This window comes from Theropithecus gelada, chromosome 17 (assembly GCF_003255815.1).
Source record: "Theropithecus gelada isolate Dixy chromosome 17, Tgel_1.0, whole genome shotgun sequence".
Classification (NCBI taxonomy): domain Eukaryota; kingdom Metazoa; phylum Chordata; class Mammalia; order Primates; family Cercopithecidae; genus Theropithecus; species Theropithecus gelada.
Window position 1 is genome coordinate 40,615,146 of NC_037685.1, and position 27,665 is coordinate 40,642,810.

The window sequence follows — 27,665 nt, forward strand, 5'->3', positions numbered from 1 at the left end:
CAGGACAGAGGAAGAAAAAATTCAGATACCCTCTTAAAGGCCTTGCCTCTCTCAAGAAATTCTGATCTCGTATACATTTTTAATTTACCAGACAAAAATATTGGGACCAGAAACATTAAAAGATTAACCAACTGGCTGAAGTCCACAGAGCTGGCAGTGACATCATCTATACTAACACCTAGAGGTTTCCTGAATCCCAAACTAGTGTTTGTGTATTTGTATTTGTGTGTGTGTGTTTATATAACTTTCATGAATTTGATACACATGATTATATGTTTGACTTTATAAAATTTTCTAAGTTCAGCCAAAATATTGTATTTTGCGTACTGTAATTTCAACTTCATCCTTCAGTTACAGGTTATTAGAATTCTAATATTTACAGCCCCCAGTTTTAGTAGTATGAATGCAGATGCACCTGAACAATAAACATATCTTGATTATCTGTAATATTTTAATGGATACTTTGAATGACACATAGAATTTTAACTGTGTTATCATTGATTTTAGTAGCAAACAAGATCTGATCACAAGAAATTGATGTCTGTCACCCCTTTGTTTTAATAGGTTAAGTGCCCAATTTGAAAATACTACTTTGTTATGAGAAAAAGAAAATAATTGAGAGTATAGTATGGGATTTTCGAGATGAAGGGAATCTTGGGGCTATTCAATCCAATCTCTTAATTTTGCACATGAGCACAGTGAGGTAGCTCAAGAAAAATTTCATGACTAGTTTCTGAATTATTTTATGTACCAGTTTTAGCATTATTCAATTTTAAATGGTGAAGTTCAATAACTTTACTGTTATAGTTCTTTCACCAAGCATTGTGAATAATCCAGTTCTAAGCATGTGTGTTTCAAAGGAAGCAGTAAAAATAAAACCAGTGCTATCAAACAACCAATCCATAGCTTTTGCTAGCACCACTTTTCCTAGAGCAAAAGAGTCCTTTCAAGTCCATTGCTAAATTCCAGAACTAAACAGATAATGTTGGCTGTCATGGGAAAAACGTAGCTTTTGAGCTTACCAGCTATGTGACCTTGAGCCAAACCAAACACTTAAACTCTGCTCAGTCTTCTCACTTGTAGAATGGAAAAACAAAGCCCATCTTATTGGCTCATTATGAAAATCGGACTAGCTTGCATAAAGTATTCATCATAGTACTGGAAGCCAATAATTATTAGTTTCCCTTTCTTCTCTTCTTTTTTATTTTCCTGTCAAGATTACATAGCTAGTTAGTGTCCAGGCAGGACAAGAGTAGAGACCTTTTAATTTTGAGACAGTGGAACCTTCTATATTCTTCCATTGTCCACATGAAAGTGTTCTCAGGAATGAAAAGCAGAAATATCTGAGGAACTTTTTTTTTTTTTTTTTTTTTTTTTTTTTTTTTTCCCCTCAGCTTGAGAAGCAAGCCAGGGACTGGTGCTCTTTCTTAAAAATGGTGAAGTTTCTATCTCAAATCATGAAATAATTGTAATATCAGATAAATAATTATTTCACAATTTTTTCTTAGAATGTGACATAGTTTCTTTGTTTCTTATTACTAGAGAAGGCTTAGGAATCTATGGTGGCTCAAAAATGACTAGAGAAAAATTGAGTTTATCTATTATAAACTGAGCATATTTGAATACCCTGGAAAACAGGACACAAAACAGGTTTTGGAAATTTACATATTTGAACAAAGCAAATGGATTTTAGCTGGCAGAGTCAACTAAGTGTTCAAATTAAAATACCTCTATTTCAAGGTTATCATGAGACTGTAGCAGTGGTACACCTAGCTTATTTGATGCACAGAGAGAATAAATTTTTAATATCTGTCCTTCTCTATGTGATAAAATTGTTGCCAGTAGTAATCGTGAAAAGATAAAAATCAAATTTTTAAAATTTGTTTTTAGTCTTAAAACACATTATAATGTGTGTAGAGTAATACATTTACTTTTAAAAGATATTATAAAATTAAGTTAAATAATTTATACATGAACAAAAATTTACACCTACATCAAAAGTTACACATTACATCCCTCTGTATGCTGTTTTAAAATGTAAAAACAAATAAACATTCCAAGTGGTTAAAAAGACAAATACAAGTAACTCAAGTTATCTTTTTTTTTGTATTTGCAATCTCTGAGCTATAATTGATTATTTCCAATATACATGTAAATGCAGGGCTGTGTAGCATCACAGGTGTTGGGGATGTGAGCTCTAGTTATCCTTTATCCTTAATGAACTTATTTGCAAAGTGGCTGTAAGATTCTGGTTTCCACTTAGGGATGTAGAAAGTTACAAAATGTGATTCCCATTCTTACATTGAAGAAAAGTGGGACAATTAAAAATCCCCATGTGTTTCTGAATTCATCCAAGATCTGAAGTCGCAGGAAAAGCAACTGGCCCAAAATCTGGAGATAGATAGGCAGATGAAGGGAGAGAGAGAAATGAGCTCGGGCTTAGCTGGGTAGACACAATTAGGCGCTGAGAAGGGTGGTGGGAAAGTTGTTAGCAGCCAAACGTGCCCTTGTGAATGAGCATGAAGCCCCGGGGTGCTGCAGAATTTGAGAGAGTCCACATCCTCTTCAGATTTGTATCTATAAATCCCATTGAGCTCTCACAGAAAGGACTGGAGGATGCTTTTGAAAACAAATCCAGGAAGTGGGGAACTCAAGGAAGAGAGGAGCAACTCCTCCAGGATGGTCATGAAACTATCCAGACACTTGGTACCTATTTCCCCTATAAAACAAAATCTTTTACTGTTGGGGGGAAGGGTAATAAATCTTCTTGCTCTTAGAGCACTTGTGAGTATCCATGGCAGCTATGGGAAGGAAACAGGAACATAAATAAATGAAAGCTCGACATAGAAAAATAACGAAGAATACATATCACACAAAAACAAAGAGGTGGACTTATCATTTTCAAATTACCAAACACAAAAACAAACAAACTCTTACAGGCAGTTACAGAAAAAGAAACATATGCAGAGGAACAAAGATAGTAATGACAGGGGACTTCTTGTCAGAAACCATGCAAGCTTGGGGAAAATGAAGTGATGTATTTGAAGGCCTGAAAGAGATAGATGTTAGCATTGAATTCTATATCCAGCAAAAAGTATATTCCAAACATGAAAACAATTAAGGATTTTTATGAGACTATTCATTACAGCAGACCTACCCTAAATAAATGTAAAGGAAGTTCTTTAGACAAAAGGAATGTGATACTTGACAAATCTGAATCTACACAAAGAAATGAAGAGCAATGGAAATGGAATAAATTAAAGTATAATAGCATTATAGTTTTATTTTTAGTTGCTCTAAAAATAACTGTTTAAAACAAAATTAATGGCAGTAGATTGTGTGTCTATAGGAAACGTGTGTGTGTTTATGCATAAGTAAAATGGCACAAAGAATGAGAGGAAAGAGCTGGGAATTTAATGTTTTAAATTCCTTAAATTCCATGTAAAGTGGTACAATATTATTTGAATGTAAACTCTGGTTGATTAAAGATATGTAATGTATACAATAGGACAACCACTAAAAATTAAAGTATACAAATAGTAGAGGAAATAGAATAAAAAACAATGCTCAATAAACAAAACAGAAAGCAGAAAAAAGAGGCAAAAACAAGAACTGATAAAGCTAATGAAAATTCCTTAGAAAGTTGGTAGATTTATATCCAGCAATGTAAAAAATCATGTTAAATGTGACCTCTTTAACCGGTTAAAAGATAGAGATTGTCAGATTGTATAAAAACTGACGCATGACTAATCTATAATAAACCACTTTAAAGATAAGACATTGACAGGTTAAATATAAATGAATGGGAAAGGTATTCTATGCAAACACCCGTCAGATGAAAACTGAATCAACTTTACTGATATTAGACAAAGTAGGCTTTAGGACAAGAAATAATATCAAGGATAAAGACAGATATTACACAATGAAAAAGTAATTATATCCTAAGTTTAAAAATGCTAAATATATACGCACATAAAGCATTTCAAAATACATAAATTTTAAAAATGACAGACTGAAAGGGGAAGAAATCCACAATTGTAGTCGATGTCAATACTCCTTTATCATAGTCGACAGAACAAGTAGATAGAAAATTAGTGAGGATATAGAAAACCTGAACAAAACTATTACCAGCTTGACCAAATTGACGTTTATAGAACAGCAGAAGATACATTATTTTAAAATGCATAAGGAAAATTGAGCAAGATAGATCATCTTCTGGGTCATAATAGAAGCCTTCAGAAATTTAAAAGAAACTGTATGATCGTATAATAATGTGATTAAACTAGAAATTACAGAAATAGATCTGAAAAAAATTTAAACAACACACTGCTACATAACCCGTAGGTCAATAGGAAATCTCAAGGGATATTAAAAATATTTTAATGAATGAAAATAAAATAATTTATAAATAAAAATATTTAACTGAATGAAAATAAAAATATAACATCAAAAATTTGTGGATTGCAGCTAACATAGTACTTACAGAAAAACTTACAGAATTAAATGTTTATGTTAGAACAGAATAAGTGTTTAAAATTAATTTATACTTCTACCCTAGAAAATAGAAAAAAGACCTAATTAAATCCAAATACAGGAGAAGGAAGAAAAATAATAAAGATCAGAGAAAAAATTAGTGAAATTGAAAAGAGAAAAACAATAAAGAAAGTCAACAAAACCAAAAGCTGATTATTTGAAAATAACAATAAAATTGATTTATTTTTAAGCAGACTGATCAAGAAACATATAAGACATACAAATACTACCAGCATCAGCATGAAATAGCATACATAATATCCAACACTATGCGTGTTAAAAAGATAGTAAGCTTATGATATCAGCAGGTCTATGCCTGTTAATTTCAGGAACTTAAATGAAATGGACCAAGTTCTTGAAAGACACAATCTGCCAAAATCAATTAAAAAGAAATAGATAACTTGAATAGCCCAATATTGGTCAAGCAAAGTGAATCATAGTTAAACATTTGTAAAAAGGATTATTCTAGGCTCCCATGATTTTACTAGCAAATTCTACCAAACCCTTAAGGATAAAATAATACTAAATCTATACTACCTCTTCCAAAAACTAGGAGATTAGAGAATACATTTCAAATCACTTCATTAGGGCAACATTTTCCTTATCCTAAAAGTAGACAAAGACCTTACAACAAACAAAACTACTTGCCAGTATGATTTATAAACATGGACCACCAAATCTTTAATAGAATATTAGTAAATGGAATCCAATATATAAATACATAAAAATATAATACTTAACAACCAAATGAGGTATGGCTCAAGATGCAAGTCTGGTACAACATTAAAAACTCAACCAATGTATTACACTGTACTCACAGACTAAATATTGTTAAGATTGGCAATTCTCTCTACTTTTATCTATAGATTCAATGCAATCCCTATCAAAATCTGTGTAAGCTTTTTTGCTGATGTCAACATACTGATTCTAGAATTTATATAGAAAATCAAAGGAACTACAAAAGTCAAAATAATTTTTTAAAAAAACAGAGTTGGAGTTCTCAGAATACTTGATTTCCATATCTACTATAAATTACAGCAATCAAGACTGTGGTTGTAGCAGAAGAATAAGCCTGGAGTTAGGCAAAGGTTTTTCTGGTAGATACCACAAAACAACTATTAAAGAAAAAACTTGATAAATTGGATTAAGATCAAAACCTTTTACTCTTCAAAAGATACTGTTAATAGAACAAAAGGCAAGTCACAAATTGGGAGAGAATATTTGCAAATTACATTTGTGACAATGAACTTCTATCCAGGATATACATACATATATATGTATACACAATTTGTATACATACATATATATGTATACACAATTTGTATACATACATATATATGTATACACAATTTGTATACATACATATATATGTATACACAATTTGTATACATACATATATATGTATACACAATTTGTATACATATATATCCATACATAAATGTATATATAACAATTTATGTGTGTATATACATATGTATCCTGGATATATATATGTGCACATATATATGTTGATATACATAGATATGTTTTTATATATACATATATATGACAATGAACTTGCATCCAGGATAAACATACATATACATGTATATATAAATTTATAAACATATATGTAGAAATACAGGTATATTTGTATGTGTATGTGTACATATGTGTATATAATTATATATGTTATATATTCATATATAAAAATGAGTGAAATTTCAATACAAAAATGGGTAAAAGAAGATAGATGTATTGCAAATAAGCATATGAAAGGATATGCAGTATCATCAGGGCAGAGTTACACTGCCATAAGCCAGGTAATGCCCAAGATTACCTGCAACCACCAGCAACCGGGAGAGAAGCATGGAACAATTTCTCCCTCAGGTCCTCCAGAACTAACCAACCTGATTTCAGGTTCTAGCCTTCATCACTGTGAGAGAATAAATTTCTGTTTTTTTAAGCCAGCGAGTTTGTGGTGCTTTGTTATGGAAGATTCAGGAAACTAACATATAACAAATAAATTATTTTGAAAAATGAGGTGTTTTTTGAAGCCATATTATTAACACTGTAACATAGATTACCTTGCCACAATAATATAGCAACCTAATCCCCTGAGGTCTGCTAAAGCTCTTACTAACCTTAGAAAACATTGTAAAAGATAGTCTGAATACTATTTTTTAAATATATATTTATCTTTAAACAAGGTTACACAGGCTATTTGATAATTCTTGACAGTCAGAAATCAATTCCTATTCAATGAGTTTTCCTAAATGGAAGAAAATGAATCATGGAACCCTTACTGGGCATAAAGTTTAGAAAGAATGTAAAGGCAGATGGCCCTGTCTGACATTAGCTGTCATCTTTGCCTCCAAACAGATGCTAAGAAAGAAGCTGAAAACACATTACAGTGTCTGACACAGTTTTAGTTTAAGCATGTGCCTAAGATGCTAATATGGGTTATGAGAAAATGGGGCCTCCTAGCCAAAGTTTTGCAAATTCTAAGCTAAAAAAAATTAAAAATATTTTTCATGATAGGACATATGAGGCTCATTAGAGTGCTGATGTATATCATGACACATTAAAACAGAAGATAGCAGAGTCTTTTCCATGTTTATTTTACTCTAGAATCTTCTGTGAAGAGAGTTTCATGAAACCTAGCCTTCATGAACTCACTTCAGGGGATAAGCTACTTAGAATATTTCTTCTATTGATGCTTCATTGGGTCAGTTTGGAAGGGATGCATCTCTCCCTATCTTGTATACATTTTGTTTATTTTCCCCCATCTTTCTATTTTTAACCTTCTAACCTTTAAGAAGATGTTGCCTTTGACCTGCAAATTACTTCCCATCTCTATTGTATATACTTTAGGATCTAAGATGTCCTATTCAATATAAAATTTTAAAAATCACATTAAGTAGTCTTTCATTCTTGATTCACCAAATTATTGCTACCATAATGCTTTATCTTCTAAATCGTTTCTATTTTCTTTAATGTTTATATGAAGACTGTTTATTGGTGTGGAACCTTAAGAAACAGCTGATATTCAACTTATGAAAGTGGCAATTCCATATGGTTCAACCTAATACACTAATGTTATTAAAGAGTCAACACAGTTTCCAAGATAGTTGATTTATCAAAGAGCCTTAGCCACTGCAGGAATTTGGCTTAATGCTTTTATAAATAGTCTAGGTGGTTGACAGGAGAGATCACTTTTGCTTATAAGTGATACCAAGTTGGCCAAGATTGACAATATCTTGTAAGGCCAGGTAGGAATGCAAAATGATGCAATCAATTTGGCGAAGTAATGTGTGCCGAATAGAATGAATTTCAATTAAGATACTTGCAAGGTTTTGTTTATACAATAGAATAATTAATTTTATAAATGCAACAGAAATAGGAACATTTACATGGACTGGGCCACATAAAGAGCAGTTTTAAAGTCACAGGCAATCACAGATTCAGACTCTGCCGAACATGCCCAGATGGGCAGCTTCCAAGCCATTCATACTGACCAACCATCTGGACCTTATCCCTTGGATTTCAGCTACCACGTTGAATTGGATCAATGACTTCATGTGGCCTGTGAATTTTAGACATTTAGACATAGTAGTATTGTCTTGAGTAATGTGTGTACACTCTTCCTGTAACTCATTCAAAATCTGTTCAACTTTCAAGGGCCAGTTAACCGTCAAGGAAGTCCAGAAGGTCTCTACTCTTATGTCTATAGGTCATAGACTATATCGCTCAACTTAACTCGAGGTGACAATCACTTCTGGCTGCAATCACCTCAGCTTCTTTGTATATTAGCCTTGACTTTGAAGTTTGTAAGTTCTTTGAGGACAAGGACTAAGTACTGCACATGTTTTGTACTTCTGTCAGACTAATGTGCAATCAATAAAAACTAGTAGGCTTCATCAAGCAGGACTTAATAACATTACTGATCACAACAACGAAAACAACATGCATTAAAGGAAAATGACTATTGAGAACATTGAAGATTGAGACATTTCTGTGGAGGTGGATGAATATGAAACAAAATATATACATATTTTATTACCCTATTACTGAAGTTGGTATATAATATATCCATAAATTTCATTACATGCTTAATTCGAGTAACTGTAAGGCCAGTGTTCAGTAGAGTTTCATGTAAAAGTCTTCATTCGAGGTTTGTGGTTTAATGTGTTATGTAAAATACAGTTAAGTAGAAGTATTTTTTCATTGGTCTTTTGTCTCTTAAATACTGAGATGCTGGATAGAATGTTTTTTCAGTGCTGAATTTTCTGACTATGTGATTTATTACGCTTTTTAATGTATTATCCTAATGTCTTCATAAATTAATGTTTTCACAATCATTTATCAGTTGATTATTGAAATAAAATTTTCACATTCCATTGCATTTTATATAATAGCATTACCCCTCAGCCACTGTGATATACATGAGTTTCAATTTATTATAGCTCAGTCCCAAATCAATGTCACTGTTAAGAGTATGTGTTATAGTAATGGTTATCTTTGGAAAACAATTTGAGTCTGACTAGATGTTGTTCAATCCTCAGGCCATGGTAAGTGTGACTGTGGCAAGTGCAAGTGTGACCAGGGATGGTATGGGGATGCTTGCCAGTACCCAACTCACTGTGACTTGACAAAGAAGAAAAGTAACCAAATGTGCAAGAATTCACAAGACATCATCTGCTCTAATGCAGGTAAGAAGTATACCCTGTGAAAATGCTTAAGTGAAATAATCGAATTTTGTTTTTAATGGAAATATGTGGGCATGGAGAAATGTCGAATCTCTGAGTGAGTCTGCTTTTGAGTGTGTTTTTTAGAAGTGAAATTCAGATAAATCAATAGAAAAAAGTGCCATCTTGCTGAGACAGGCAAGTCTGATACTTTCCAGCTGTTCCAAATGCCTCCTTCTAGCAGGATATTCACTGGAAACAACATCCCAACAACATTTTACGTAAATTGTGAGCCATGATATTGAATACCGGATTACATCTCTTAAAAGGAATTTGTATAAACCGACTTAATTATTTTCTGTTACAGATCAAGGGTGCTTTGAATTTTTACCTTCACAAAATAGAACCAAATACTTTAAGTCTGATAGAAGTTTCAGATATACTGGTTATAAACTCCTTGAAGGATATAGTCTCAGAAAGATTTTTTGTTTGATCAAAATATTTTTTGTTTTATAGAAGTTATTCGAAAATACTTTTTACAAAATTATAGAGATGCTATCAAAATTGATTAGCAAAATCATATAAAAGAGTTGCAGTTTAGGTTTCAATGGTATTCAGTGAGTGTTACCTAAATTAAATACTATTTTTACATTTGGGCAGGTGAAACCTCAAAATCAGTTTTTCTCAACCATGGTTGAACATCAGCATCCCAAGGGGAAAGGAATAAACCGTCAGTTCTCATGTAGTACAGCAGAGGTTCTGTTTCAAGTGCTTTGGTGTCTGGCCTTGACTTTGGTGGTTTTTTTAAAGCTCTCTGGGTGATTTTAATATAGATCGAGTGTGCAACCCATTGCTCTAAATGCTAAAGGTGAGGATTTGACTTCACGAATGAGTACCTTTCCTCCCGAAGCTCACATTGTCGGTAGGGCCCACCTGTAACTAGAGCTGAGAACTCCCCACAGTCTGATTGCAACAGATTGTGTGTTTTAGACTGAGCTCAGTAAAGGTGTTTTGCTGATAGGAATCAGGACCATATCCAAAGCGAGGTGTGAGTGGATCCGTCAGGGGTCATGACAAATGGTCTTAGCAGTTAGGTCCCTTTCTGTGTTCATGATGTTCTCATCGTATTTCTCTAGCACTTCAGTCTTTCTTTCTTCTTAGTAGGATTCCTCTACTTCCAATTCATAACACCCACCCCTCCAAACACACACACACACACACACACACACACACACACACACACACCCCCCATAGTGTCTTTCATCTTGAAAAAATTCTTTTCAAATTTATTTCAGAAACAAGACCTGAATTCTGTTTTGGGTTTGAAATCTATTTTTGGATTTATTTATTTGTTGTTTGCAAATCAAATTTAGGGTTTTATTTTTTAAAGAACATTATAATCAAATGCAGTAGTCTAGGATTCTAAAGATGTTTAATATTAAGGAATCTAAACATGTAATTCACCACATTAACATATCTTAAAGGAGAAAACATACAGAAGTGTTTCAGTGGATGATAAAACATATTCAATACAATATAAATGCATTTCTAGGACATCTGTACTCTCTCATTTTTTAAGCATGGATGCAATACCTGTATTCATAATCTGGTTTAGTCAAGTGACCCAATAGTGTCCTCTATAGCATTTTTCTCTCCTTGCAGGATTCAGTCTATTGAAAATGTTATGTTTATATCTCTCTTTAGTCTTCCTTAAGCTGGGCCATTTCCACAGACTTTACCTTTGGAGCATTGAAACTTGTGAAGAAAGTTGTCCCCATTTTATTAAAAGAAAAGTGTACTTATCTTGGATTTGTCTTATGTCTCCCATGATTAGATTCATCATACACATTCTGAGGTAAAACACTGGAGAAATGGTTTCATATTCTCCAGATGTTTCATATGGAAGCACATGATGTCCATATGCTCATAGTGGTGATGTCAGTTTTGATGAGATGGTCAAGGTGTTGGCTGGTGTCTCAACTGTGTTATTTCTGACTTACCCTCTTCACAAATGTGCATTCTATGAGGAAACACTTTAAAAACATACATGTATCACATTCCTCACTAAAATTACCCTAGGTTTATCATCCACTGATGACAATAACCTGATACAGTATTGACAATGATGACTGGAAAATGATGATTTAAGAACTGTAACATTCTCTCCGAATGGACTAGTTGGCACTCAGCATTCTGTCACAAACAGGAATCCTCTCTCATTTACCAGTTATTTGATATTTCATTTACTTAGTGACTTATTATCAGTCTAGAAGCACAATTCTTATTATTTCAGTGATTTGTTATTCATTTTGTACAAAATTATTCTGGTGCACAGAGTTTTCCAGATTAGGTATTAGAGCCCATCGGGCTAGCTTTTGTGTTTTTGTGACATGCCTCCCTTGTTTTTTTTTTTTGTTGTTGTTTTTGGTTTGTTTTTGCAATTCTTGTTGGCATAGTAACACATTCCTGCTTCACCACACCTTTGGAATCAGCCACTTATCCAAATAGCCCTGATTCCTTTTAGTGAAAATGGTATTTCAATAAAAATTGTGAGCACTAGGAATGCTTATTTCCACTGGAGTGCATTTGCTTCTTGGCCCTTTCTGCAAACAGGCTTGTGTCAAAAAGCTAGATTGAATCATAATACAATTTTTATTTTATCTGAGCAAACAGTGATTCGTGAATCAGGCAGCTCCAAATCAGAAGTGGTTCAGGAGCTTCATTGAGGGAATGCAAGTGGGAGGCTTTTATAGGGTGAACAGTAAAAGAAAGCAAAGAAAAATAGTTGATTGGCTAACATTATATGGTTGCCTTATTTAGTCTATCCTTTTGGAAAGTCCCTAGTTATATAATTATAAGTTTGTTGGTTGCTTCTGACTGGTTAAACGTAAGTTCTGTTCTTCTTTAATGTAGACATTTACAAGATATAACTTAAGGTAAGTTTCACTTATTTTTGAGTATCAGGCAAAGTTAGGATTGTTTATGGGGCCTCAGTGGCTTAGTCTGCTCAGGGATTCTTTAGGCCTTGTCTCCATTTTAATTTATCTTGACACTAGTAAATATATGCCTGTGCATGTACACACAAATACATATACACATACCTGCACAAAGATATGCATGTACACATACATGCATATTTTAGAAATCATGAATTTACACCAATACATCTAATTCTAGTCCCCTCACAGGATTACTTCTTGTTTTCTCCATTCCATATTTGCATGTCCCATTTTCACAGGGAGAACCCTGTCTCCCAATACCTCCAACATATTTACTTATTTGCTCAATCCTATACTACATCTCTAGTTACTTCTAGAAGTGGTGCAGACACACCACTAGACAAATAAAATCTACTAGAAGAGATTAGGATTTGCAGTCCACCCCTCTCCACTTCCCCCCACTCAGTGTACCTCAATCATGCCCAAGATTGGGGTATGTAATTGAATACTGTGTTATAAGTTACTCAGACTTATTTTATTTTCTTCTCTTTTCACGTGGTTACGGCACTTGTTTGAAATACAAGTTGGCTTATTTATTTCAGATCACTTTCACTTTCAGGTTTTATAATCCCTTCCCATCTGTATTAATATATTTTATAATGTATAGTACACTAACTTGCTTCTAAAAGTTAAAGCTATGCAGAAAAGCATACTCAGAGAATCATCACTCTCTTCGTCAAACCTTGCACCCGGCTTACCCTCACCTTATAGATAACCAACTTTATCGCTTTCTTCCTTTTCTGTGCATGTATTTCTTTTTGTGTAAAGATAAATAGAAATATTTGTGTGTTATTGTTTCCCATTTTTTTTCCTGTGCAATGGTTGTGCTTTCCATGTGTTCTTTTGCACTCTGCTTTTACCACTCAATATAATCTCCTGGAATTCACTCCAAATCAGTTAATAGAAATCCTTCTGGTTATTTTTTCAAAAACATAAGACTGGATTCTATGTACGCAATGTAATTTATTCAATTGAGCTCTTATGCTTGAGCATTTAGACAGTTGTCAGTATTTTGGATTGTAAAGAATACTGCACAGAATGATCTAGTGTACATGTATTTTTATATTTTTGGAGGTGTATATTCAAGGCAAATTACCAGAAATGCAATTGGCCAAAGGATACATTTGTATTCAGTGTTGCATTTAATCTTTTCTGTCTCATTTACTCTTGTCTAAATATCTAAGCCTTTCATGTTTACTTTGGCAATCTCATTCTCCCTGTCTTTCTTTTAATACCCACTTCCACCATCCGAGTTCAGGACCACTTCCCCCAAATTGCATTAGCCTATGAAGTCTCTCTATTAATCTTTCCCTTTCATATCACAGTGTGGTTTTCTCGAGTAGTTTGGAGCAGAAGGGGAAGAGGAGTTAAATGGATTGGGGAATGAGACTGAAGGGCAGGGTGAGATAGAACTGGGAACCAAAGTGTTCCAGAGGCTTACTTTCTGGGAAAACTAGAAGAGAGGTCTAGTGTGCAGAGCAGAGTGAGGCCCCAGCACCACTGCACAGGGGTGTGGGCTGCTGTACATGTCTGGTCAGTCATCCTAGAGAGAGTCAGCTCTATTGGGCACTATGAGAAATAGGGGCTAAAATAATCTAGTATAAGGCAGAAGACCAATCCTAGAAGCTGAAATAACTGGCAACCACGAGAGAGAAGCTGTGTGTCATAGCATGAGCACAGGAGTCTGGAGCTTTTGCCTGGGTGTCCATATGCCATGTCTTGGAGGCTCAGTTGTGAATTCTGTTTTATGGGTGAGACATGAAGTCTCTGAGCTGTTGTAAACTTCCCACATCAGCCAGGAATGGTTCTGACGTGTGGATGAGAGGAAGCTGCCTATGGGGGACTTCAGTGAGGAGTCATAGAATTTGGAGACAGAGGCTGTTCCTTCCCATCTTTCCTGAAAAACTTCCCCATACACAACCCTAACCAAGTGACTTCCTGTTCTCATATTGTATATGAGAGGCCCATATTATATATTGTTACATGTATAATATTTATATAGGTTTATATTTGTATTTATAAAACAAGAAAACATATGACACAAAGGCTTTTGCAATAGACTTGTGGCAAATGCTATACGAAATGTATTAATAGGGTATCTCTTTCTTCCTGGTCTATGATTTACTTAATTTTAAGCATCTCATTATTTTCTATAGCACCTAGTTCCTTGCCAGTAGCATAATAGATAACAAGAAAGCTTAATGGCTGGATATGTGGGTGGTTGAGAGACAGAATGAATAAATGTGAAAATGAAAAAGGAGGGTGATAATTAGAGAATAAAAACTAGATGAAGCAATAGCATAAATTATAGCATTAGATTTCAAATTACTTTTATGAATTGAGATAGCTTTTAGGGAAAAATGCAATAAAATGAAGTTTAATAGCAGGAAAATTCACATGAGTATTTGCAAGGTAGAAAAATAAATTTGGCAAAATCACCATATATGTGTAACTATGAGAGAAAATTTTATAGATAATAGTGAGTTACAAGTGATCTGGGTAACAGAATCATACAGAGGATATGAAAACAAGGATATTGTCAGCGTCCGTAAATATATTTTCTGGAGAAAATGTTTTGAAGTATGACGAATATACTCTGTATCTTAATGGGAGAAGAGGAAGAACCTGGAATTTTCTCAAATCCTACTATGTACTAGGTTCAGCAGTGCTTCTAGAAACATGACTGGGTACATATTCATCACTTGGTATTGGCAACAGTTCTGTGAAGCAGAGATTATTTGCAGATATGGAATCTGGGAATTAGAAATGAAAGCAATGCCTTTAAAAATGCATAGCTCATGAAGATTAAAACTCTGAATTCAGCTACAGCTCTACCTTACTCACAAGTTCATGCTGTTTCTAATACATCACATATGGATTTGCCAATATCTAGTAATTCAAACCAAATTATAAACAGCATCTTTGGTTCCTCACCATCCTTTGCCCTTTACAGTCAGTCACCAAATGCCCTCTACTCTTTCTCCTAAAAATATCTCCAAATGCATTTGGTCCTTTCTAAACTTACTGCATCATGTATCTAGCCACTGTCTTCTTTCCTTCAGATAAATCTAACAGCCCTTTAACTTATTTCTTTGTGTCCACTTTTGCCTCATTTTAGTTCATGCATTCTTATGCTATTGCTTCATTTAGTTTTTGTTACATGACAACCAGAGTAATCTGGTTAAAATTCATACGTGATCACAGGACTCCCTTGCTTCTGTGTCTTCCAATTGTTGTTGGATTAAAGCTGGAAATCTTTAACATGACCTATAAGACTTCCATGAACTGCACCTCGGGTTGCTTTATTCATTTCATGCCACTTTTCACGCTGTTCTATATACCTCAATCCCATGTGATGTTTTCTCTTCACCTCCTTTTTTATTGCAGAGCCTGTGCTATTGTCTCGTGCTGGAAGTGAGCCTCTTTGCCATCTCACTTCCCTTAGCTATGCTTTTTCACTTGGCTTTTAGTTCTCAACTACTTCCTCAGGGACTCTGACTTTGACCTCCTGGTCTCAGTTAAATCCCCTTGCTGTGTGCTTCTGCAACACTTTGCACTTCTGTATTTATTTTATCACATTGGTTTTTGCTCATATAAAACTCTGAGAGGAGGGTTATGGCTGACTTGATCCCTGTTGGGTTTTCAGAGTCCGGGGTGGTTTCTTGTGAGTAATCAAGTCTCGGTGGATACATGTTGATGGCTGTGATGAGCATTAAAACTCAAAATAGATGCATTAAAAAGGGAATTTCTCAAGTGAGCATTCTACCTGTCAATATTATTTGAGTGCAATATTAATGTTGGTGAAATTACTTTTGGGGGATGTGGTAGAATCTTCAGACTTGGGTGAGTATGTGGCTCGTGGTAGACCAGATGACTACCATGCCTCTCTAATTCTGAAGTCCCCTGAGAATCTGGTGAGGTCCCAGCAATCCATGCCTAAGGAAATCCACTCTGGTCCCATTATTGTAAGGACATGTGTATCAGTATAAGTTAATGCTTAGGAGGGGAAATTATCAGGGGCACGTATGATTTTTATTTATGCATTTGATAATAAATTATTTCTGCAAATATTTACTACATAAATAGTATGTTCAAACATTGTGCAAAGCATTGAATAAATACTGGTGAGGAAGATAAGCAAGGTTGTTTCCCTCCCAAAGCTTAGAATTTCCTGCTTTATTTCACTTCAGACCCAGGTGTGATCAGAAGACCTTCATGCATTGGTTGGATGGCTATGTGTAAAGTAGCTCTGCACTTAAAGAGGTCAAATTTACATTCATTAAACCATTAGGGGTCAATAATAATAGTTGAGTGATGTAAAATATAATTGCCATGCTACAGTAACCTCAAGAAAGAGTAGCGTGCACTTTACCTCACCATGCCCACAGAAATATCTAATTGAAATATTAAATCGATTTGGATTATCTACTCTCTTAAAAGAATGGGTATAAAAATCCACTAATTATAATTTTATATGCATGTAACAAATAGTCTTTTTTGTTTTCATGGTTTAGGTACATGTCACTGTGGCAGGTGTAAGTGTGATAATTCAGATGGAAGTGGACTTGTATATGGTAAATTTTGTGAGTGTGACGATAGAGAATGCATAGATGATGAAACAGAAGAAATATGTGGAGGTATGTATATTGGCTCTGTAGAAATTAATAAAAGTACCTGTTTTTTCACCTATTACATTGTTCTTTTATCTCTACATAAATTTCTGCTCTAGGTGTACTAATTCAGTTTAAACCTATGTTTATCTGGAAAACATTTCACATAAGGAGAGTGAGACTATAGCATTAAGAGTAGACTAGTACTTTTTAGATGCAAAGCCAAATTGTCCCCAGAGGAGAGCTGTGTCATTATGGCAACAGACCAATTGCATAGCTCTGAAGTAGTCCTAGTAGAATACCATCTCCTCTGCTCACCTTAGCCACTTTTATTCTCCTTTCTCCTACTCTCTTAAGTGTATATTTTCATTTCTTTGTTTTTCCCTTTCTAAAACATGCGTCTCACATCCTACTGGGGACACTGAAGGTCAACAGGGTTATTAGCCTAGAGTTTACCTCCCCCTCTCCATCCCTACACACTTAGATAACATTTGCAATGAGCTTTTCTATGTACCACCATTACTGAATTCATTTTTCTGTTGTAGCAGTTCTTGCATGTTTGCTAGTGACAAATTCTGCAATAAGTGCTTTACATTCATTATATTTTCTCTCACAACATCACTCTAGGGTAAGAATTATGTTTATGTTCATAGATAGATGTGGAACCTGGGACTTGAATAAATTAGGTAATGAACCCAGGGTCAGTCCACCGATGATAGTAGAATTTGGGCTCGTGTCTGTGTTCCTGATGCCTCACCACTCCCGACTGCATCAGTGCCTCAGAGCTCAGAGCTCCACAAGAGGGGTCTCTCCTCACCACTTGTAGTTTTCGTTTCTTCTGCTCAACCTGCAAGCCTGTGCCCAGAGTTTCCATTTGCAACCTTGAATGGCATAGGAAAAGGAAAGTAGAAAGCAGAGAGAATCATTCGGTTTAGGTAAATTCTTCTCTGCTATGATTGAACTTATATTTGACTCCTATCTGATGGGATTCCAGCTGAAGGAATACTGCCCCACATGCAGAAATAGTAGTTTTAGAAGTATTGTTTTTCTAGAAGGATTAGGACCCAATGGGGCCAGGTGGAACCAGAGACCCCTGAGAAAGTGTGGCTAGCATAGGACAAGCTCGTTCCTTTGTTTACATTTTAGTAGCTTCAATTCCTATAAGTCATACAAATACACTTATTTTAGGCCTGACTGGCCTTTCCTCCTTGATCTCCTGGCTGTACAACCCACCTGGATAAAGCAAACAAACACAAAATTGTTGTTTTCATTTTTCCAAGTCAATGGCCTAAGCAAGATGCTACTCAGACAAGTCTCTCTTAAAGGGCTCAATCCAAAATAATTAGATCAATTAGACAAATCCATCCACAAATATATGTATTTGTCCTCTTCAAGTTTAGTTTCTAATTATTACAGATGAAAAAAAAAAAGAAGACTGGAACATGCTTTGGGGCCAGTGTGTGGTGATACACACCAACAAAGCAGAGTCTATTTGCATGTATACATAGAAACATGTAACTTGAAACAACACAACAGAAAATGTTTAACTTTCAAACTTTCTAGTTGTTATTTCCATTTGTTTGAGGCTTAAGCAATTTCATGGTGCAAAGTCTCTGATCAAGGACACCAGCACTCTAGTAAACACCCTCTGGGGGTGACATTGCCTGGGATTGTAAATCTTTCCATGTGTCATTCACATGAAACCAATCTGCTGAGAGATGATTCTACAGTTCATCAGTGAAGCAGTACAAATAGAGATTTTCTTGCTCTATCAGTTTGCACAAAGCAAAGAATTATGTTTATTGTGTGGAATATGTATTGTCCTAAAGCACACATTTTAATCTCAATTATTCAGATGTGTCTTGTTCAATATTTTTATTTGAGTTATGTGGATATCTGTTTAATTTTCCATATCTGCATAGATGTGTATCGTCACATAATTTTTGCTTCCTTATTTACCTTTAACTCAAAGGTTTCTTAGTAGAACCCGAATTCGATACTGACTTGTATAAATATTTAAAGAATTTGGATGTGAGAAATATAGATTTTCTATTATTTGTTAATATAGTAAGCCTTACGTATGTAGCACCTTCTGTATAAATTTTCTGAAATTACAAAGAAAATAAATTCTGTAGTCTAAAAAGGTGATTGCGTCTTACAAACCTGACTCCTAAGAAAAGCAATTAATATACACTATTGCTTTTCTTCAGTGTAATCCTTGAGTTATTGAGGCCTGTGATATATCACTAGGATGTGATTTAGTTGTGTGTGCAAGTGGACACCGTTTTAAGTTCATAAATAAAATATATAGATGATATCTTCTGTACCGATTAAATCACTTGACAGCCTTTGCACTTGCTTAAGTAAACAAATTTAAAATTCAGATTCTTTATGGAAATGGTCATTGATTGTTAGGTTAAGAAGTGATTTTCTTTGAATATCCCAATTATAACTTATTTAGACAGAAAACATGGCACTGGGTCCCTGTCTCTTTCTCTGTGTCTCACTATAGCACTCTTTCTCCTTATCTGTCTGTCTCTGTCTCTCACATGTATGTCTTCTTGATGGAAGTCTCATCTGCTGGATGTGAATAGCATAGGAGACCAGAATATTCTATTGTAATTCCTGCTTCTTATGTGAGTTTTACAGGTCCTACTAAAGTTCTTGCCATTGGCCAGAGATACCATAGCGTTAGAATGATAAATATGCTTATAAGACAATGAAAAGTAGTCTCATAATCAGTTTTGCATTGTCTTTGGGGGATTTTGACTGTAAGAGAAGGGAGATGGAAAGGACAAAGACTTTAGCCATAGACTGATAAAACACAAACTCCTATAATACGGAAAGAATAGACTAAAAACAAAACAAGAGCAACGACCTACATTTATGCTTAGGTGATATAACCACAAAGATGACAGTACAAGAAGTAAATTTTGGGATAAATACCATCTTTGGGGAATTTGCAGAAGGATTGCTAGATGTGGATGAGGAAAGCAATGATGGGATAATTCACTACAGATGGCTTGGAGGCAAGTGCAGATGAGCAGGTGACAGGTTACAGAGAGGTAGGAGCTGAAAGAGGGCATCTGGACACAAAATGATGAGTGCCCTTAGCTGTCATTGGTATCCCCTTGACAAGTCGAAAGGGAGTTTGATTGTGAGGCCGAGGGCCCGTGGTATTTTATTTGTCTAAATGAGGATTAAACATGGACTAGGCTGAAAACCTCTTTCACATGGTAGAACCCAACAGCTTGTGGGACACAGTTGAGTGAAAAGATGAAATATTTCTTCTGCTTTAAAGAGTTGTTTGGTCCTTCATAATGTGTATCTAGGTAAATATGCACCATTGGTTTCTCAATAGTTGATTTCAAATGAAATATTTTAATAACTAATTCAAGAAACATCCTTAGAGTGAATGCTCATATATATTTGGGTTTGATACGTGCATTTGAGATGGAAAAGTAATAGACTCTCATGGTCATTCATGTCATTTCGTTAAAAATACTTTCAGTCAGTTCTCTGTCTAGGCCAAGTTAAAGGACACTTTGCTCTTTTTGTGTAATTAAGCAGGTAAAGGCACAACCATGATGTGTTTGGAGAAAGCTGTATAATTTGATGATTTTAGGCAAGGAATGTTGAACTGTGACATTATTTCAGAAGGCAAAAGTGATCACAAAAAAATAGAAAGTTAATTCTGCTTATGAAAGTTGCTTTTTTCCTCACTGTATAAAATTCATTTTGGGTAAAGGCCATGGGAAGTGTTACTGTGGAAACTGCTACTGCAAGGCTGGTTGGCATGGAGATAAATGTGAATTCCAGTGCGATATCACCCCCTGGGAAAGCAAGCGAAGATGCACATCTCCAGATGGCAAAATCTGCAGTAACAGAGGTGTGTCATTCATACATGTTACTACATAATGGGGAGGCAAACAAAGCTTTTAATTGCTAACACTTCTTTTTTCTGTATGTCCTCTAGTGTGGGAGGAAGTTATCTTCTAATCATTTACTTTGATGTAAATCAACATTTACTATATCAACAGTCTTTTCTGTCTTGTTTTTTATTGAGTAGAAAAGAGAAAGATAAGAAAGTTGCTGTCATTCTTTAAGCTTCACTGAAGAAACAGTTAACTTAGGGACTGTAATTTATTTGGCAGCCCTCCAGAAATAGCACAGTACAGCTAAAAGGCAATTCCTGTAGATACTTCTGTTAAATGTCTCTTGACTAACAGAACCATCTACAGCATGAGCATCTAATTATCCAGAGAGCATTCAGAAAACCCTCTTGTCTTAATTATGAGTAAATGGAAGGCTTGGTTGAAATGCAGATTTGATATGGACTAATTTAACTTCTGTGTGCAATAATAAAAATGTGATATTGAATGCAATAGATTTACAAAGTATGTATCCAATAGCCATATGAAATGTACACTGACTTTACAAAGGAAGTTAACAAATATATTAATATTGCTAAACTATAACTTAAAGGTAGTTAACTAACTTTTGATATAAAATCAAACAGTTTAAACATAGTTTTAAAATTCCTTGAAAATACTTAATTTTACCTCTGTCATAATGATAAAGAGAGCCATCCTAAACTTTTCATTGCCTATCGATGACATTAAAAAGTGACTATACTTCTTCTTTAAAACTAAAAAAATCAGATAGGTGGAAAACTTCTTTTTCGTTTCTATACGTGCATTGTAATAGATAATGCTAGTACAGAAACCGTAGCATACCGCCTTTCAGAAACTGACATAGAGGAATAAAATGTGCCACATTTCTTTACATAGAGAAAATAAATAAAAAGGCAGGAACTTGGAACAAAATCATGAAGTCCTCTCTTTGTGAGGATTAAATCTTACAGTATCATACGAATTTACCTTATGGTTTCTTTTTATGTATAAGGATGTGTTTTCTGCATAGGTCCTTTTATGCAGTAGGGGTCACAGTTACCATTTATAAGTATATGAAGCTTGAACTGTGTACTGTGGAAAATGACTATTTAGCTGTCAAAAAGAGAGAGGTGGAAAATGGAGTTGGTTGGGCCGTGGATTAAGGTCAGGTTCCACAGCAGAGTTACGTTGGCTGTGAGAGACGGCGTCCTTCAGAAACATAAGCTAAGCCACCTGCCTCCCACTTTGCTGTGCTGGGAGCGTTCTGACCTGGAGATCTGGCAGAGGCATAATAGGAAGCAGCTTGCCTCAACGAGACTCACCGCTTCTGAGACTCAGGGGTACATGAAGACAGGGCAGAAGTGGGTGCTGAGATGAGTCATTGTTTTTTCTAAAAAGGTTATACGCCTGACTACCCTGAAAGCGTTTCTGTGCCATTGCATCCATAGGTAATAGAAAGACGCTGGTCCCTGCACATACCTATCTTGTCTTCCTTTTTCCCCATCTTCAGGGGCCAAAAACCCAATGTCGCAGACATAGCCATTAATAGAACAAATGTCCTCTATTGCCCACCCAGTTTATTGAGTTTCATATTGGACCCCTTTACACATGGCTGAGAAGCTGCTGCTTTTTCACATCTGCGTGCTCCTAGTCCCTGTTCCTCTTGACCAAACTCATTTATCCTCTTATGAAAGCAATGCATATTCATTTTTAAAAATCTAGATAACAAAGTAGAGTACACAGAAAAATAAGAAAATGACCCATAAACCTAACATCCAGGTGTAACCTCCTTTTACATATTGTCACATGAACTTTCAGTCCGTATTTATTTGTTAAAATTCACTTGTGTGGCTGCCCTATCCCTGTATTTCCTTCTTATTAAAGAAAAATATCAAATCATACTGTACATGCTGATTTGTAATTTTACACTTTTATTTATTTCGTAATATATGTTATTTATCTTTCCATATTTATGGAGCAAAAACCTAATTATTACTCAGTGATTGCCAACTAGTCCATATGTGTGTACCATTACTGCGCTAATTCCCCATTGATCAATATTTCAGTCACTAGTAATTTTTCAAAAATATAAATACAACTATATTTTATATTTCTGAACATATACTCGTGTGTACTTTTTATTTCTGTTGGGTACATTAATTAAAGCGAGCTATACGTCTAAATAATAACACAGATATAAAAAGTGCATATTGTAAAATCCCTACCCAGAAAGTTGTACCATTTTGTGCATTCTGTTCAGGGCCAGAAAGTACCCATTGTCCCACACCTTTACCAAGTCTGGATCCAAGCAGTATTTTCCACCTCTGACAATCTGACATCTGAAATAATTGCCAATCATGATTATTTTGAAGCTCTCCCACTGCTACCCGCTTAGTAGTGGTCAATTGAGTGATAAACATTTTTCATCTGTATCTATCATTATTTCTGTATGAAATTTCCTATTCTTTGGTTTTGTCTATTTCACTTTGGGCATATTAATCCTTTCTATATTCAATCCTATGATTTATTTATATGTTTTTGTAAGTATTCTTTGTCTTTTACAGACATATTAACCACTTGTTTCAGCTTTATCAGTCTGTTTTTTTTTTTATAGTGTTTTGTTTCCAACCAAAATTTTCCATTTTTTTTGAAATTTTCAATTTCCTTTTTTAGTAATTGTGCATTGGGGGGTCTTGAATAAAAAGAGTTTAGTTCATATTCTACTGTTTTATTTTGTACATTTAAATCTTTAATCCAACTGGTACTTATTTTGTTGTTAGAGGTAAGAAAAGGATTTAACTTTATGTCTCTATCAAATGATTAGCTGGTTGCCCTAAAGACAGTTACTGATAATCCACACAGAGTAAATATGATTTACAGATGAGTATTTCCCTCTGCAAGTCTGCAAATGACCAAGTTTATATCTCTCAATCTGATCTCCAACATTCTCTATAATCTGGACTCATCTGATCTAGCAAACCTTACTTCTTAGTCTTTTTTTAACATGCACCTCAGGGTCCCTATGCCCATCCCTACCCTTCATTGCTTAGTCTTTTCTTGTTGACTTTCTCTTAGTTCTACCTCCAATGTCTCCTAGAACATTTCCTCTAATCCGTATATATCCAATCCATCCACTGCTAATTACTCCAACCCTCATTGATCCTCTTTCTCCAAATTCTTAGAGCATTCATGTCTTAGTTTACAAAATAGTCACATATTGTTTTTAGTGTTTGCTAATTTTTCTTTCTAATCAGCTTTCTTTTTGCCAAATAGATTACAAGCTTCTTGAGGGAAAGGATTATATCTTTTATAAATTGTTTTAGTGTTATCTTTGAAGGAAACTAACACAATACTAATGACACATTCTACCAACTCACATAATTATAGAATATATAATAACTTTTGTTTATTAAGGAATCTCTATTACCAATATTAGATGGTGCTTTTCCTTTTTAGAATATTTTTATCTAATATATGTGGTTTTTTTTCAAATACAAAGTAAGCAGCAGAAAATAATAAGAAATATGTGAAATGCTTTCTTTCATGGTTTTTCTTGACTGGATTCTTATAAAATTCTTCTTCCCACCTAGGGACTTGTGTATGTGGTGAATGTACCTGTCACGATGTTGATCCAACTGGGGACTGGGGAGATATTCATGGGGACACCTGTGAGTGCGATGAAAGGGACTGTAGAGCTGTCTATGACCGATATTCTGATGACTTCTGTTCAGGTAAGGGCTCTTTCAATTCCTATTTTTCTGGAGGGGGAAGTGGGGATGGTTAATGGGCACAAAAAAAAATTAGATAGCATAAATAAGACCTACTGTTTGATAGCACAGTAGGGTGACTATAGTCAATAATTTAATTGTACATTTTAAAATAATGTAAAGAGTATAATTAGATTGTTTGTAACACTAAGGATAAATGCTTGAGGGGATGGATACCCCATTCTCCATGGTGTGCTTACTTTACATTGCACGTCCGTATCAAAACACCCCACGTACCCCATAAACACATGCATCCACTGTGTACCCACAAAAATGTAAAAAGTAATGAATAAAAATAAAATACATATTTTCCTGTTTTCAAGATTTCTGATTCTCACAGACCCTGTAAAAGAAACTGAATGTGCATTCCAAAGCATTTTATATTTGCAGTGTTCCTACTAGTGACTTGGAAAACCTCCAGAGAATCCCCAAAGTTGGCAAAGACTAGAGATGAGAGGGCACCCACTCTTTTCAAGTTAGTCTAATTCCTCACCCAGGAGAATCATTAGTTCTAGATAGCTACTCAGCTACTCAGTTCAACCACAAAAATGTAAAAAGTAATGAATAAAAATAAATACATATTTTCCTGTTTTTAAGATTTCTGATTCTCACAGACCCTGTAAAAGAAACTGAATATGCATTCCAAAGCATTTTATATTTGCAATGCTCCTACTAGTGACTTGGAAAACCTCCAGAGAATCCCCGAAGTTGGCGAAGACTAGAGATGAGAGGGCACCCACTCTTTTCAAGTTAGTCTAATTCCTCACCCAGGAGAACCATTAGCTCTAGATAGCTACTCAGTTCAACTCTGAGACTGCAAAACTCGCAGAGCTGTCGACAATGAACAGGATAGTTGCCATCAGGACAGCTGTATTAATGTATTACAAAACAGGATAATACAACGCCCAGGGTTATTTTGTGCATTAACTCTTTGACAGGCTTTAAACTAAAGTTATTCTGCAATGTAGTCTATAATTAAATATCCATTAGTAGTTTCAAAAATCTTTGACTGTAAATACTAGGGGGCAGATACTGTCTGTTAGGGACTGAGTGACATCTGGGCTACTGGTGTGGTAGAAGCCAGTAGCAGACAGGAGACAGCCATGATCTTTGACTTCATGGAGTTTGCAATCTAAATGCAAAGAAATAAAATACATAAGTCCAGGATGTCTAAAAGTACAAAGAAAAAGAAAGCAGTCAGAAATCTATCTGAAAAGGTATCATTTAGCAAAAATGGAGTTATAGATTTTCAGTCCAGTTCTATTTGATAATCCATAAGGTAGAGACATACACATATACATCTTGTTAAGCTTGACTGCCTGATTGGTGCATGCAGATGGATACAAACTCCTCTGGTCTCCTGAAAGTTTGCCAGCAAAGGGAGATAAAAGAACTGCCCCATTTAATTATGAGTGTGCAACTTCAAAGCCTTCTCCAGACTGACTGGGGAAAGCCTGCTGCTAAATCTTCCCTTTGTAGAAGGGTTTCCCTCTTCTGATAATGTCTTGTGCTCCAGAGGATTTCCTAAACATTTTGTGAACACTACTCTCTTGAGGGCATTTTTTCTATTATTCATTATACATGCTCATGTTCTTCATTATCGTTGCTGTCAACACAGTGGTAATAAAAGAGCTCATGACTAGTGAGTGGCGCCTATGTTCCAAAGAGATGATGAGAATCGTGGGGAAGAGGGCTCTTGGACATTTTAATTAGGGTGATATGGCTCTTCACAGTCGTGGCGGTGTAGGGCTTGTGCATTGCAGGAGGTTATTGGATCATAATGCATGTGGATTGCATCCAAAAAAAAAAAAATAGGTTTGCAGGTAAAGAAAGATGAGAGGGGCATTCCAAGCAGAAGGAACAGAGGGATAGAATCTGTGCATGGGACCAGACTCAGTTTGAAATTACCAGAATGCCAAGTAAGGAAGCATGTGGTAAAAGGTAAAGTTGGTTAAGAAACAAGAACTGGGTTTTTTTTTTAACCTTCCTGTAGAACCAGGTTTTATTTTAAAGGCAATGAGGAGCTAATGATGGTTTTAGGCAGTAGAGTGCTATCGTTATCAGATTTCTAGTCTGAGTGTCTAGGAAAATGTTGGTGCCATTTACTGAAATGGGGAATATGGAAGGAAGCTGTCAAGTTTGTTTCTAGACATCTCCAGCATAGAGGACAAAGGGTAAGCCAAAGTTTATATTTTTTTTCCAAGCCTGTTGAATATGTGAGTCAGGGTCAGGGCTAAACCAAGAGAATTTCAAGTTGTAAGCATAGAGTTGGTAGTTAAAACTATGCTGGCATTCAGGAAATGCCATTTGACAATGTAATTTTTTTTTTTTGACGGAGTCTCGCTCTGTCGCCCAGGCTGGAGTGCAGTGGCGCTATCTCAGCTCACTGCAAGCTCCGCCTCCCGGGTTCCCGCCATTCTCCTGCCTCAGCCTCCCGAGTAGCTGGGACTACAGGCGCCCGCCACCACGCCCAGCTATTTTTTTGTATTTTTAGTAGAGATGGGGTTTCACCATGTTAGCCAGGATGGTCTCAATTTCCTGACCTCATAATCAGCCAGCCTCAGCCTCTCAAAGTGCTGGGATTATAGGCATGAGCCACCGCGCCAGGCCACAGTGTCATTTTGAGATTGCCTTTAAGATAAATGTGAATTGACACAATTTTAAAATAAGGGAGGCATATAAAAGGCTATATGTTAAAATTGTAAGTGTGTGACTTGCTGATTTGGAGCCCCTTTTTCCCATGAGTATTCACTTTCTTGTGAAATCCATAATTCTGATGTTGATCCTGATTTTGGACTGGGTTGAAAAATTCAAACTAACTGCATTACAGTGATAATTCAGGGCCCTATGAGCCAGTGCATCTCACTGTGAGGGAGTGGGGTCATGGGGTGCAGATGGGTGATGACTCCTGAATTGACACTTTAATCCTTGTGTAAGCTTGTGTGCAATTCCTGCAGTGAGTCATTTAGTCTTGGAGTGCTTACTCTAGGCTGAGCAGGTGAACTGTCATTAAGGAGGCTGCCCTGGAATCTAATATTCCACCTCACGCTATTCCCCTTCAATCCCTCTTCCCTGTTTTCTTTTTTCTCACATTTTCATTTCTTCCGTACCCTATGAGACTCCACCCAGTGGGTATGGACAGGTAGGGGTAGGAAGAGGTGATGGCACAGTTGACTGTAGTTTGGACAAGAAGACA

At 35.4% G+C, this 27,665-nt stretch overlaps 1 protein-coding gene across 4 annotated transcripts in view; it reads left to right on the forward strand.

Moving 5' to 3' along the window:
* ITGBL1 (integrin subunit beta like 1) overlaps positions 1–27,665 on the forward strand; it is a 281,882-nt gene that overhangs the window by 125,618 nt on the left and 128,599 nt on the right. For all 4 annotated transcript variants that reach the window (XR_003116469.1, XM_025364141.1, XM_025364140.1 and 1 more), the window contains 4 exons: positions 9,078–9,224; positions 16,714–16,836; positions 20,558–20,698; positions 24,293–24,433. Coding sequence is in view for 3 of the 4 variants with exons in the window: in XM_025364141.1 (XP_025219926.1) it covers positions 9,078–9,224; positions 16,714–16,836; positions 20,558–20,698; positions 24,293–24,433 (552 nt within the window). In the remaining variant the exon portion in view is untranslated. The remainder of the gene's footprint in view (positions 1–9,077; positions 9,225–16,713; positions 16,837–20,557; positions 20,699–24,292; positions 24,434–27,665) is intronic.